The sequence below is a fragment of the Berghia stephanieae genome, chromosome 4 (genome assembly GCF_034508935.2).
Source record: "Berghia stephanieae isolate SIO BIC M18660-M18661 chromosome 4, UCSD_Bste_1.3, whole genome shotgun sequence".
Classification (NCBI taxonomy): domain Eukaryota; kingdom Metazoa; phylum Mollusca; class Gastropoda; order Nudibranchia; family Aeolidiidae; genus Berghia; species Berghia stephanieae.
In genome coordinates, this window is record NC_088363.1 from 31,985,598 (window position 1) to 32,001,711 (window position 16,114).

Below are 16,114 nucleotides of genomic sequence, written 5' to 3' on the forward strand. Positions count from 1 at the left end.
ATCGGAGGCTGGAAGTTGAATTTTAAATCAAAACGATTGAAATTATGAATTTTTGAGACTTTCCCTTTTTAGAAATAACTTTCATTTTTCAAAATAAAGGCATATAATGTGAATAATTTGATTTTCAAGTTTAGACGTAAATCATCCTGACATTATACCGGATTCAGGTGACAAGTTACAATCGAATCAGTGATTTAGTCAAAATCAGTTTTTTAAGTGTCAGCTTTATTTACTTCATATGTTATTATTACATGTACATAATATTCATTTAATGAAAATTCAACATAGTTCACTGTAGAGTTAATTTTTTTTCCCCCCTCAGATGTTACAATGGGAATTCGATCGACTTCCTGTTTGCCACTTTTATACAATTATTCAGTCATCATGTGTTTTTCAGTTATTGTTTTTTTTTAATGATAGAAATGACATCTCAAGAGTAAATAAGAGTTGCATATCACAGAACATACCAAATATTTAACATATAAGTAGTGAATATTGAAATTAAACAACACATGAGTTCATGACACCATGCGATTCTCACTCTTTCTTGTATCTGTGACCTCTTTAACTCTGGCGATCAGATCAGTAATAAGGTTCATACAGCATTCAGTTTCATATCTCTCTCTCTCTCTCTCTCTCTCTCTCTCTCTCTCTCTCTCTCTCTCTCTCTCTCTCTCTGTCTACTTTATATTTCCCTCTCCCCCTCTGTTATACCATAAAAATGAACCCCAGTCATTATCACAAAAAAATAGAACATATAATTTTTAAAAAAAACAACAGAAGTCAACACATTAAAAGTATAGAATGGATGGTTACGTAGATGGAACACTAATGTTTTTCCTAAGATGAAGATGTGTCATAACTTCTTCTCTTCTCTTCTCTTCCCGGCATAATTTAATATGACACATCCCAACAGTGTGTAGAAAATCAAATTTGATGTAACATCCACTGCAATTACAGTTCTAATGCATTCTCTCTCTCCTCGTGGTCCAAGCATGATGTACTCAAATATTTTACAATGTAGAAGATTCCATTTCCAAAATAATTTCTATCGTGTACAAACTAAGGACTTAAAACGATTTGATTTTTTCTTTTTCGAGTTTTGCTGTACATCTTTTAATTTGTACATAGAGTTGAATTTTTCTTTTGCATAATTGCCTATTAGATAAAAATAAATTTGCCCTTACAAAATAGGTGGCTCATTTTCATGATGGACAATAGGAACAATGTGATCTGCCCTTCTATGCTGCTCTCCCCTGATTTGCCACTCGGGGACATCATCACCAAAAATGGGAGCAGAATAATAATGGCGACGAATGATGTATGGTGTTTGATGGAGGTACACTTTGCCATCCACGACGTACGTTCCAAAATCACAGTCCTTTTCCTTTATACGTTCTGCATGGAGATGTGTGGAGAATGCCTGTCAAAATAAATAATGCATAAAATTTAGGTAACGATACATCAACCATTTGTCAGTTTTAAATACAAGTGGACAATCCTGTTTCATAAAAAGGTTTTGACAAAGTTACTTTGACACCATTATAGATATATCAGACCTCTTTTATTTTAAGGTCAATTTTTTAATATAATAAGGTTTCCCTTGAAGCAAAGACATTGTTTGCTAAAGAAAACATGGCTAGTACTGTTTTTAAATTTTAAAAATTATGGGATGGCCTACAATAATAATAATATATACGTTATTCATCCAAAAAAATGGAAATTCGTTTACAGACGCTTTGAAAACTAGAACCTAAAAATTCAAATACACGGGATTGCAACAATAATTTTCTTAAATGAACAGAACAAAAAAGCATGAGGAGTAAGTGTTATTAGACAGTAGCGTGTACATAATCAAAACACGAATTCTCTCACCGTATTGACATCATCATCAAAATGGTTTCCCCAGATGTAAAGGCACTGAAGGGTCGCATTGAAATTGAGGGCATTAGCAACAGCACACAAACCTTTAGGACCAATGTTGTTGTAAACAATATTCAGGCTGAAAGAAATAAACGGAGATAAATTTACTATTTTAACCCAATAAAGGTCTCTTTAAATATATATTTTTAATGGAAGAAAGGAACAATCGATTCTGACTTTATATCAAGTCAGGCAACTTGAATTAAATGAAGAGGAAATTTGTTTTCACACAGCCTTCATTTCTTTTTTTCAATTTTTAAAAGACCTCATATGACTTTTAACACTGGAAATTTCATTTGGTTGGGATCTAATCCCGACCTTATTACAATTTTAAGAATATATAATTATTCTTTTCAAACATCCTTAACAACAAAGTTTACAAAATTATTCAGTCTTCTTTTCCTAAAAATAAACTCATGCAGGGCCACGGGCTCAGTCAGAAGAGCACTTTAAGAATTTTCATTTAATCTCAATGTTTTCAGGCATTGACTGGGTAGCTGAGTCTAAGTATTATAGATGTGGTACTAAAATAGTATACTAACGAATTTGTCTTTTGTTTTCCTTGTTAACAATAGGGACATCCAAAACGTCCTATCCTCTGCCTTCATTAATCAAATTGAAGCTCCCATTCTATTTAACTTTTGTTGTTGTGCATTAATCAATGCTGATGGAAAGATGTATTGAAGTAAATAAAGATCTGTATATGTGTTTCATCGACTATTCAAAAGCCTTTGATAAAGTACAACACGAAAAACTATTCAAAATTCTATCATCCTTGGACATTGATGGTAAAGATTTAAGAATATTACGGAATTTGTACTGGGAACAAGAAGCAGCAATGCGTGTTGACAACGAACTAAGCAGTTTTACACCTATTAGAAGAGGAGTTAGGCAGGGGTGTGTTTTGTCTCCAGATTTATTCAACCTCTATAGTGAAATGATATTAAGAGATATCGAACATAAGAAGGGGGTGTGTATTGGAGGAAAGAATGTAACAAATCTGAGGTATGCAGATGATACGGTTCTACTGGCAGAATCTGAACATGAACTACAAGAATTACTGGATGTTGTAGTCAGGAGTAGTGAAAATATGGGACTGGAACTGAATATATCTAAAACAGAATGTATGACGGTATCTAAAAATAATAACCCACCAGCCTGTGTAATAACAAGCAGAGGACAAACAATACAACAAGTTGAATGTTTCAAATATTTAGGCTTCAATGTAACATCCAATGGAAAATCAGATTGTGAAATAAAGAAAAGAATAGGTATGGCGAAGAATGCATTCAACCAGCTGCATACAATTATGAAAAACAGGAATATTAGCATGAAAACAAAAATCAAAGTCCTGGATTGCTATGTACTGTCTGTGCTGCTATATGGTTGTGAGAGCTGGACCATAAACAAGACCATGGTTAAAAGACTGGAGGCAGTGGAAATGTGGTTTTACAGAAGAATAATGAGGGTGTCATGGATAGAAAGGAAAAGAAATGAAGAAATTTTAGAAATGGCAAACAGAAAAAGATCACTGATAACAAAAATCATCAAACGCCAAATGGAATTTTTAGGACACATTATCCGCCACCCTGGTTTGGAAATACTCGCCTTGACTGGAAAGATGAATGGAAAAAGAATAAGAGGAAGACAAAGAATAACGTATTTGAAAGGGATAAGAACTTGGACAGATGAAGCTGAGAAAGGTGGCGCTGCTTTAATAGAATTGGCAAGAGATAGATCAGCTTGGCGGAAGATGACCTCCGACGTCTGCTTCAGATATGGAACTACATGAGATGAGATGTTGTGCGGCTATGTGGTCTAGTGGTCTGACACTCGCTTTTGGATCGGAAGGTCCTGGGTTCGAGCCTCACTCAGCCCATTGTTGAGTCCTTGGAAAAGGCATTCTCTCACCGTACTCAGGTGTAAAATGAGTACCTAGCCGTTAACAGCATTGTCTCTGTCTGAAAAAATTGTAATATAGCCTTATAGGCATCATGTCCCATCCTAAATGTTACGTGATGCTGTTGGCCAGGGACCCCCTATAAAGCACTTTGAGCGCGTTAAGTGGATATTGTGCTATATAAAAGCTCAATTTTTTTTTTTTTTAAATTTATTTCTTTGACCTTCAAGTGGTAACATTTGCATTATACTCAGAGGGTCTGCATAAATGTTACCATCCAATTAACGCAACAAAAGTTGAGATATGTTCCAGCACCAGAGCCCAATGACTTTTCCTTTTTACTCCTCAGAGATCTTACCATTCTAGGTTTGTGTTGTAAGTACCAATGGCTTCGGCAATGTGCATGGCTCCATCATCCTCAAGTCTGTTGTAGCCTAGATCTAAAACTTTTAGGGCGGTGTTCAATTTCAACACTTTTGAAAGCTCGAGGACGCCGTCTCTGGTGATTCGGTTACTGGAGAATGAGAAGATTTTTTTTTGTTTACTTTCTTTTTTTAGTTCTATGCTATTGATGCTATCTATTTAGGTAAAATACTAATAACATTGCCAGTCGGATAAAATCATAGCAATACACAAAACAATGTAACCTTGAACGTTTATTGTCTGAGTGGGTGAGAAGTAATCACTAAAAACAATAACAAAGTGTGGGGTGACGTCAATTCCGTTCCTTCCATGAAATAAATTTCCTGGAAAGGTATATATTGTGTGACCCACAGTGTCACTGTGGTATTAGTATTATGTCAGAATGAAAAGGTTGAAGAAAAATTGAGTTTAAAACCAAAATTATCTGAATTGAAAAATCTAAAGATGTTAAAGTTGAATAAGTCATTTATCTAAACTCAAAGTGTATGCATTGGGCTTAAATTCAAATAATCACGTTTTGATACAATTGGTAACATTTTATGGCAGAAGACAAAGCAGAAAGAATAATACAAAGAAAAAATAATGGCTTTCTTGACTGGGATCGGGATTTTGAGCTCATGATAACTGGTCAAGGAATCGCAGTCATACTTATTTTAAATTGTATTGCAACTTGATAATATTCAGTTTACAAAGTCATCTTGGTACTAATTATATCATTACAATAATGGTGGTATTGGTGATGGAGATACTATTTGGTAATCAATTTAACATCAATAAAGGACAATTATGATGATGATGAGGAGGAGGATGATGATGATAATGATGATGATGATGATGATGATGATGATGATGATGATGATGATTATTATTATTATTATTATTATTATTATTATTATTATTATTATTAAGATCAGACAGAAGAGGAAGAAGAGAGGAGGGAAGATGAGGATGAGGGTAACACTAAGATTGGGTAATAACCCTTACCATCCCAGATTGAGGTATGTGAGAGTAAAATTGTGCATGAGATTCTCTGCAAATCTACAAGCTCCGAAGTCCCTGGTGACAAATTTTTGCATGTGAAGTTCTTTCAAACCCTTGTTGACCTGTGGACGATGGATGAAAAAGAAAAATCAAAAGCAATGATGATTATCTCTTTCAAATCACAATAATCTCTCCGATCATTTATCTGGTTATAAATTCAGGCATATTTTCACCTAGATTACAGTAATAGTTTAGGGCTTCAATCGAACATTTGTACCTTAACTGTTACTGCTCACTTGGGGAAAATGGTTAGATTTCATGTGTAAAACCGAAGGGTTCCTGATGGCTCAGTGGTAGAGCACTTGCCTCACAAGCAAAGGTAAGTTGATGGATCCTGGGTGCAGTCTAGTTCTTTAGGCTTTTTTCTTCTTTAACTTTTGTCTATCCGACAGACATTGTCTGGAGTGGCCTGTCAGATCTGGTAGAAATTACTTTTGAAATAGACCATCACCTTACCTATCCAAAGGGTAAAAAGTAATTGCGACAGTTTAACCCAGTCTGGCTACACAATAGATTTTAAGTACTGCCCAGGCAAAAGCTAATCCCAAAAGCAAATCAAAGATGCTCGCATAGTTACAGAGCCCTGGGACCATATAACACCAGTCCTTAAGTCACTACATTGGCTTCCAATAGAGAAAAGAATAATAAACAAAATCACATGTTTTGCTTACAATTGCCTTTATCATACACCACCTGAATACCTCGATTGTTGTGTGAGGGAATATAAACCAACTCGATCTCTGCGATCCGACAGCTCTTTGCTAATGGAGAAAAACATCTCAAGAACAAAGTTTGCTGAGCATGGTTTTGCATTTTCAGCTCCAATCATAATATGAAATTCTTTACCACCAAAAACCCGACAATGTGAAAGTCTGCCAGTCTTCAAATGGCATCTAAAAATCAATAAATCTTTTTTATTCTGCTTTTCGTGATTCTATGTGAAGTTTGAACAAGATATGTTGTGACTGTTGTGGTGATTCTGTAGTAAAAAATGAATGAACGTGTGTGCCTGAGCACTGTTTGTGGATACCGGCGCTATATCAAATAATAATAATAATAATAATAATAATAATAATAATAATAATAATAATAATAATAATAATAATAATAATAAGAAGAAGAAGAAGAAGAAGAAGAAGAAGAAGGAGAAGAAGAAGAAGAAGAAGAAAAACAAGAAGAAGAAGAATAAAAATAATAATAGTAATAATGATAATAATAATAATAATAATAATAATAATATAATAATAATAATAATAATAATAATAATAATAATAATAATAATAATAATAATAGTAATAATAATAATAATAATAATAATAATAATAATAATAATAATAATAATAATAATAATAATAATTAATAATAATAATAATAATAATAATAATAACCCCGTTAATCAAGTAAAGGTATTTGGAAAGATGAGTGTTTTTTTCACCTCAAACAATGTACATAACTAAATATAAGAGCCTCAAAATGAGAAAGAAAATACAAAACACATAATGTTCTCGGCTAAAAACCTTCCTCGATCAAACATAGGAACAGCTAAAACGGCAATCCAGACATCATCATCATCATCATTGCCTTTTTCACCCTGGGTCAGGGTATAGGCCACAGACAAACAGTTTCCATCCTTCTCTATCCTGGGCTAACTTTTTTTTTATCTCATTCCAGGTCTTACCACTTCTCTGTATATCAGCTTCTTTAATTCTTCTCCGTGTTCCTCGTGGCCTCCCCCTTGATCTTCTGCCCTGAGGGTTCCAGTCCAATACTTTCTTTGTTATAGTTGAGTCATTCTTTCTAAGCGTGTGTCCAATCCAGACAGACATGAAGTATTATTTAAACTGGGTTTTTTGTTTAGCTGAAGAAGGGTTTTGAGCTCAAAGTATTCCATGTTCAGTTATCTCTCCTTACGATGATATATTCATTGTTGTACATTAATTACAGCCCACATTTTTTAGTAGCTTAGCATTAACTTATTTACCTTTAGCATGCGTGTGAAATGTTCGGTGGGCTCCTCTTGAACAGTCCACAAAAGTGGTCTATTGATGTTTAATATTTCTAAAGTCCGGTTCTCCCTCAACACTGTGGCAAGAGCTATCAAACATTCGATTGTCTGTGGAAAAGTAATACAATTTGTAATGAATAAAGATAGACACAGATTCACATTTGTGTAGCCTATTTCCATAGTTTCAACATGCTCAAAGCGCTTTATAATGTTGTATTTATCTTCCAAACAGGCCACATTAAGGAACGAAATTTCCATTTCATATGATAAACGTCACTTTTTCTACTAGTAGCACTTTAACCGTGTCCATTACTGCCAATAACCAAATACTCATTCACATCTTAATCTAGTGAGGCAACTGTTAAAATTGTCTTACCCAAGGACACACTGTTGTGGTGAAATCTCTTTCAATTATTGTGACTAACCTAGTTAATGACGATCAGCCTAATTGACGAGTATTTCAAGAAGACACATTATGCTGCTGCATATTACAGCACCTTATGTAGTAGTAAATCTATTAAAGGTATTGATAATTATATGAAAAACATGGAGGCATGGCTATTTCATGAAAAAAAACAAGACAAAGAGCTATAGACTTCAACTAAATGAATAACGACTTACACTCTCTCTAGGTATAAAATGCAAAATTCAAAATTAATTTCTGTAAAAAGTAGAATACAATACATGGTATGAATTTATAGAATATAAGATTACTTTACTAAAACGGGATCAGAAATAAGACAAAACATTTGTTAAATGCACATTTGGATGCCTTTGAATTTGTCTTAAGCTATTCCAAGACGATTGAGATATTTTGCTAGATTTCAAAACTCATTTTTTTTTCATAATTCGCTCATACAATTTAGACATATTATTCAGTCAGATTGACTAAAAAGAAGAAAAAGGGTCAAAGAATTTTTTTTTAAAGGGCCTTTGAATTGGTGAGGAAGCTCTTACTCTTACATGTGGAATTTGGAAGGCCCTAGAGAAGAATAAATAAACAACCTCATAAACTTAACATTCAAAATCCCTACAAATGCATTTACCGACCAGATCAGTGTCTCCAATATCAAGACTTTTCAGTGTCGTGTTAATCTGTAAAGCTTGAGCGAAAGCCATGCCGCCTTTGTTGCCAATTTTATTGCCATTTAGCCTCAACACCTTCAAAGTTCTGTTTTTCTGTAAAGAAATAGATAATGTATAATTTCTTCAGTTCTTAAAGAGCCGTTGATTAGATTTCAAACAGTTTCATTTTATTGAATTTCATATCTATACCGTTTAATTTTAACGGAAAAAATCCCTTACAAAGAAAATTGAATTGATTCAGGTTTATGGCAATTGGGGTAAAAAAAAATAGTGCCCTTTTACGCAGCATTATTAGATGCTGTTGCAAAGGAATTCCATAAAGATATACAGCTAATCCATCAAACAGATGTCAGATGTCTACACCCATGTTGTCTCAAGTAGATTAAAGTTGATTGAAAAAAAGGTGGAGATTTAATATTTGAATACACTTAGATAGAAGATGAAAACTGACATGTTGAGATTATCGATGAAAATACAATATAAGTTTAAAAAAGAAAGAAAGCTATGCCACTTCAATCTAAAACCATCACACCCAATGAGTTTTTAATCCATTATTTTTTTTCAATTTTTTAAAACGTCAACAACTTACATGTAACGCTTGGGCTAAGGCAACTGCTCCCTCCGCACCAAAGTCATTGCACATGATGTTTATCTCTTCTAGAAATTTGTTTTCCTGAGAATATATTATGGCAACAATATTAAAACTAAAAAATATCATATTAAACATGTCATATCCAGTAAAACATAAATTATATCCACAAAAAAAAACAAAAAAAAAACAAACTTTTCCGTATTTATTATCCACGGTCGAGTTAATACAATCATTTGATAACTGATAAGAAATAAAGAGTTTTCAAATAAAAAAAATATTGATTGCAATATTTCTTACATCCTATAATAACAACTAATTTTACATCATAAAACGATTTGATCTTTCAATTAAAAGAATATACTAATGGATTAATACATTGATTTAGAGGATTTGATAAAAGTGAGAAAAAAAAAATGAAATTTTGATTACTATTACTATATTGTGTGACTATGTGGTCTTGTGGTATGACACTCGCCTTCAGACCAAGAGGTTCAGAGTTTGAGTCCCATTCTGAGTGGCGCATTGTTGAGTACTTGGAAAAAAGACTCTTTACTCACATTCTCTCACAATACTGAGGTGTAAATGAGTTTTTGGCTGTTAACACCATTGTCTCTGTCTGAAAAAAAGTATAACATTGCCTAACACTAACAGGTGTCATGTCTCATACTACATGTTAAGTGTTTTGTTGGCCTGGGACCCTTTGTGAAGCGCCTTGAGCCAGTTTAGTGAATATTGTTCTATATAAAAGCTCGGTTTCTTTTTGTTTGTTTTGTTTACTTTATAAGAAGTATAAAACTTTATGAGGATCCATTTTAATTGTATTCTTTATAGACGGTTTGGTTTGGTCTGATATATCTTACCTTTATCACCAAAATGTCGGTAACAGCGACATGACACAGGCTTCAGTAAAGCCGAAAATGCATTACTATTACTGCTATCTCTTTAAAATGGTCCAAGGTAAATAAATGAGATTATTATTATTAATATTTTGGAGAAATTTGGTCTCACCCTTAGAATTTTAGAAAGCAAAAGCAAAATTCATCATATTTATCAACTAAAGATTTTCTCTCTCAATAATTAATTCTAAATAATTCATTAACGAAAATAAAAAGTAAGAATAAATAAAGAGAGAAATAATCAATATTTATAAATGAATAATATATCAAATTAATTAATTGAGGAATAAAGAATCAGGTTTTAACATACAGTTATGAGCTGTCCAAGAACTTTGGCCCCAGCATCTGTGATGTCGTTATACCGGAGATCAATACTTTTGACAAATTTGTTTGCTTCTAAAGTCTTGTAAAGAATCCTACAATCATCATCATTGATGTGGGCGCTTGTCAATTGTGGGTGATTACCAGCAAGATACAGGTGCATGCTGTCTTGAAACTCACTTTAAAGTTCGGAGAATAAAAATTTGAGAGATTCATATTTTAATGGTTTTGTGCAAGGATCATTAAGTTTTAGTAACAATAAAAATAAAAGGTGAACTGATTAATCGTAATCAATTAACATTCACCTTTTTGCTATGTAATTTTTATAGCTATGCATATCATCACTTAAGGAAATACATTAAAAATTTGAAGAATTTTGATATACCAACAAGTATGAAAAGAAATATGTGATATTAAGGTAACATGTTAGTTATCAAGAATTTAACATTTCATAAAAAGAATAATAGTATCATAAATTGAATGCTGTTGCACGGAAAGTAACAAAATGTAACTGTAACAAGACAAAGAATAATTACTTTATGGGATGGAGCAATGGGAGCGACCATGATAAAGTTATTAGTGGAAATTTGACCAGTGAGAAAATTCCGCCTTTACTTGTTCCACATTTATTCATTCAGTAGCTTTTAAAAAATTATTTTATTTTTAGCTTTTCTGATGTTTTGATTTTTTTTTATCGAATGATATTATAAAAATCCATCACAATTCTATTCAGATGCATCACACACATAATAACCATTTCTCAAAAAATATCAATTTAGCCCCAAAAGTAATAGCTTATGTACATCCGGGATTTAACACTTTATTGCAAATATAATATTTGGGTGCATTATACTCGTATCTGAAGAGGGTGAAATCTTTTATGGTGCTTTATTTGGGATGGACAAGCAAGATGTCAAGGATATAAATTTAACGCATATATATAAGATATATAAAAGATGTGATTAAAAATGATAAAATATGATAACCTTCAATGATACTATGGTGGAGGATTTCTTAAGAAAATAATGCTGAGATGAACTAGGTGTAGGCCACAATGCAATGCTGCAAAGTGAGCAATTGGGGTAAGCTTTCATGATCAAGGGAACAAAACAAACAAAACAAGATGCCAAACAACAGGATTCAAACAGGGTCCTTTAGGTGTTAGTGTGAATTCCTTATCCACAGGACTTTCCTATCCCATTTGGAAGACCTGATGCTTCCAAATTAAATCGAACTGAGATGATTATCCGGAGTTATTCCATTTATAATCTTTAGATCGTCCACACAAACATTGCACCTGGCCTCTTTGGGAAATTATTAGTGTTTTAAAAAAATAAATTTGGTCAAAACCAACATTCAAACACGCTCACAAGAAATGTACAACTGAACAGTAAAAAAAAATTATTGAATCTAAGCAGTGTTGTCATGTTTCTCTGTTTATGTGGATTCTGATTAAGCATTAGTCTAACATAAAGCATAAAGATTAATGCATTTTATGAGCGGATGGTTTCAAATCAAAAAGATAAGCGAACAAAACAAAGCAAAATAAAACAAAAATAACCAATATGGAAGGAAGAAATAAATAAATTCCAACGCTATACCACTTGTTCTTTAAAATACATCTTAATCCTATATTTCTAATTGTTTTGTTTTCATTTGCTTTTGAGGGTTTTACAGCATTTAGGTAATTCCAGTGCCAGTAAATAGGAAGAGAATGGGCTAGTCAAAAAATTCTAGATTTACAATTGAAATCACACGAGAAAAAGTAAGACGAAGATGCAATGTCACGAGCACACTATTAGTGAACATACTTTGAGATTACACGAAAGTCTCATTCAGAGATAAGCACAGGATCCCACTTAGAGGAATACATTAAAACATTTACAAACCAGTATATATATATATATATATATATATATATATATATATATATATATATATATATATATATATATATATATATATATATATATATATATATATCTCAGAGAGATGATTTACAAGGAAAAAAAATATCATATAATATTCTCTATATATAATTATATCTTATACAATTGTCTATTTCCCTCACAGCCATGGACTCAGGCATGGCCAGAAAAACAAAAAAACAAATCAATCTCATTCCAAGACAAAGCAAGTTGGAAAACAAATAATATAGGGGGATGGAAGACACAGTAATGACCTCCTTGCTTACTATAGGAGGAAAAAAGGCTCCATTCAGTTCCTTCCTAATTGTTGTCTTTGACATGGCATTAAGCTTACAGTGCCAACGTGTCCAATTTCCGAGCAAGTACTTTGCCTTTCAGATTGACACATTCCTTCTCCATATGTTCACTGACATTTTCAGCATTGTTTGCCTTTAGTTTAAAAAGATTAAACCATATCGCTTGCCCTCACTGACGTCATCTGGTATAATGAACTGAAGATGTTGAATTTAAGCTCCGTGGCCATTGTGTGATATGAAAGTCATTTTGAAATCCACCAGAACCAAAATCTCAACAAATAATAAAAAACTGTCTTCAAAATGATGAAAATAGCTGCGAAATTAAAATGTGTTAAAAGCGATGGATGTGCACTGCAAAATGAAATCATAAATAGAGACAAAAGATGTCAAAATAGCCAAAAATAAATGAATAGACAGATAAGTAAACCATAACGCCCCCCTTCTCCTCTCTCCCCAAGAGACAAAAATAAATAAATAAATTTTTTAAAACAACAACAGCAAAGAAAACATAAAACAAATACATAACAAAATCATAAAAAGGAAAGAAATAAAATGGAGTAAAAATATTTTTTAAAAGAACAAAAACACCGAAACAAGAATTTTCTTTTGATTTAAAAAACTGTATGAAATTAATTCAATTAAGATTTTCATCTTAAAAATTCATCACATATAAAATATTGTCGAAAATGAGATTGTGCTTATAGTGGAGTTATCTTCTCCAAAGTAAATTAAACAATAAATCATAAGCAATATTTAAGAAGTTTAAACAACAAAATAATCTACATTCTCTGTTAGAATCATATGATTAAAAAACAAACTCGAAAGCATTTACCACGACAGCATTTTCAAATCAAGAACTGCCATGAAAACTAAAGTCAATAAGAAAGAAGATAAATTAATGGACAGAAGAAAAAAAAACAACACAAAACAAAACAAAATCAAAGAAAAAAAACAACCGAAACATTTTGTAGTTGTTAATGTTTAAAAAAAAAAAAGGAACGTTAAACATATCACTCTATCCCCTTTTCACCAGACTGCTGTACCTTTCAATAAAAAATAATTTCCAAGTGACAAAGTCGAAACAACTGGTAAAAAATACAGGTTGATATTACAAGCATGGTTATGAAATGGCAAAGAAAGTCAATGGTACTTACTCCTCGTCACGGGCTCTGTTCAAAACAAATAATTAGTAGCTTGTGCCAAATCAAATGGTGGTTTAAGTACAAAAATCATGTTTGCTTTTTTTTCGTTGATATAAATCAATAATTCTCATCATTCATCTATACGTTGGATAAATTGTACAGCAAAAGTGTCGTTCAGTGCAAACAGTGTTAATTGTTAAAACTGGATGTAACACTTATCATTGCTCTTAATAAACTTTTGGAATGCAGGTTAAATTATCATTTTACTACTTGATTAATTAATAATCTATGCCAATGAGTCATAAAGTTGATGCATAAAGGTTTAGTTGAAAATTTAACAAAGTCATTGGAATTCAAATTACACACTAGCAATATGCCAAACGAAAGAATACAAGCGCATCTTAAATTCATAACTAGCCTGTAATTTTGCTGAAACGTGAAGCCGAAACCAAGCCATCATTTATAGCATGGTTTCATTTCTATTTTGCCCTTATTAAACAAAGCAAGTTTTATTTGTTTGTTTATTTGTTTTGTGAACTGTTTATAACATTTTTAATCACAGATTTAAACTGACATCATAACAATATTGCAAGTTGTCGTATACTTACAAGACATTGTTTTCCTTCTCTTTCTCCAGCATCTTAGCGATATATTCTGTTTGTGGTAAAGACAGCTCGACACAAGCTGCCTCAAATACAATTACTGTTGAATGAATGTCTGACATTTTATTTTTGTTCTGAAAGGAAATAAAAAAATTAATCAACTGAATTAAAATCATGAAAAATGTAAGATAATAATAATAATTAAAGACAGAAAAAAAAAGAATTATGAAGTTTTTGCTATATAACTGTATACTACCATCAGTATTAAAGACTTTCTCGCTGACCCACTAACTCAGCTTTTAGGTCATATCTAATGAGTAGTTTGTGTGGGATAAGTGAAATAAACAAGAGAATAAAATTAAAGATTACATTCAGAATATTAAAGTGGCTAAAATTTCAACGGCCTTAAAAAAAAAAAATTAACATACACGGCGATTCTAATTCATCTATATTATATATGTCTCGTTTAAAAAAAAAATCTTTCTGGTACTGTCACTGTCCATGACATTTTCATCTCTAAAAATTTTTGGTCGAATTTGAATGCTTATTGTTGATAAATCTAATTTGCTGAATATAATGGTCTATGATCTAGAATAATTTAGAATGCGAGACATATGCACCAGTAGTTCATTATTAAATGTCCAGATGATAAATGAGGATAGTCACAACGTAATGACAAATTAATCATGTATCTATATAATAATAACTCTGAATTTTGGATCGAATGGCCGCCCAGTGATCATTATCATCATCATCATCTAGTCAGCTGATCCTACGTAGGACGTTGCTTCCCGAACTTTCTTGCGAAACAGATTACGGTTTTCCACCAGTCTACTTGCTTGAGTTGCTGTCATTCCCAGCCATTCACATATATCTTGTTCCCAGCTTCTTGTTGTTCTACCTCTTCCTCTCTTGCCGTCTACCCTTGTCTGCAGAATGTGCTTTTCTAATGATTCGTGACGAGTCGTGTGGCTAAAATAGTTCAGTTTCAATTTCTTTACAGTTTGAAGAAGAATTGGTGATTTTATTCCGATCCTTCTCAGGACTTCTTTGTTTGTTTGTTTTTCAGTCCATGATATTCTGAGTATTTTTCTGTAGCATGCCATTTCAAAAGCTGTGATCTTTGTGCTCTCTGCTTTGCTGATAGTCCATGCTTCGCATCCATATGTTGCAGTTGGGAAAACAACACTTTTGAGGATTTTGATTTTTGTTTGAATGCACTGCCCTTTCCAGATATTATTCATCTTTTCTAGCTTTGATCTTGCCATTGCTAGTCTCCTCCTGATTTCTGGGGCCGATTTCCCGTTGTACTCAATCCTGGCTCCAAGTCCAAGATATTCAAAATTCTTTACTCTTTCTATTTCTTCTCCATTGATTTTTATGATGGCATCTGTTTTGCACTTGTCAGTATCATTATCACATGTGTAAAATAAAATAGAAACTAGTAGGCGATGAGAGTATCAAACTCCTCCACAATGATGATGGTTGTCTGTGCAAACAGGAAGAAGATGAAAAAAAAAAAAAAGAAGAAAGAAAGAAAGAAAGAAAGAAATAAGGGAAGCAAAAAGAAGAAGAAGAAGAAGAAGAAGAAGAAGAAGAAGAAGAAGAAGAAGAAGAAGAAGAAGAAGAAGTTAGATGGTCTGGACTGCTAGCTGGAATATTAAATTTTATAAAGAGTCAAAGCAGAAGACTAAAAATATAAAAACTAAAACTGCAGAGTAGAGCCAGTAGAGCATCTGCAACCGACTGAATTAAACTGTCTCACGACACGTCAACCTGCGAAGACTGAATCTTACTTCTAGCAATTCGTGACGTTATTAAGAACAGTTGATAGACCGTTGATTTTATCCGTCGATTATAGAATTAGTTTGAATTGTATAGACGGTCTACTTCTAGCTGATTATATTCCATCTCTTTAGCGGAAGTTCATTTTGTTGGTTGCTACAACAATGAGGGGAG

At 32.6% G+C, this 16,114-nt stretch overlaps 1 protein-coding gene across 2 annotated transcripts; it reads right to left on the minus strand.

Annotated features, from left to right (window-relative positions):
• Positions 1-208: 208 nt before the first annotated feature.
• On the minus strand, positions 209-16,106 carry LOC144970423 (uncharacterized). 2 transcript variants are annotated; one of them, XM_078910050.1, is made up of 11 exons: positions 15,952-16,106; positions 14,162-14,289; positions 13,566-13,580; positions 10,177-10,366; positions 8,968-9,051; positions 8,343-8,471; positions 7,269-7,400; positions 5,231-5,349; positions 4,182-4,337; positions 1,876-2,002; positions 209-1,423 (listed from the first exon to the last, which is right to left on the minus strand). In XM_078910050.1, the coding sequence occupies exons 2-11, from the start codon at positions 14,275-14,277 to the stop codon at positions 1,184-1,186; spliced, it is 1,308 nt and encodes a 435-aa protein (XP_078766176.1). In that variant the 5' UTR covers positions 14,278-14,289; positions 15,952-16,106; the 3' UTR covers positions 209-1,183. The 2 variants fall into 2 exon arrangements, with proteins under 2 accessions (XP_078766176.1, XP_078766177.1); XM_078910051.1 differs by lacking the exon at positions 13,566-13,580.
• Between the last annotated feature and the right edge of the window lie 8 nt (positions 16,107-16,114).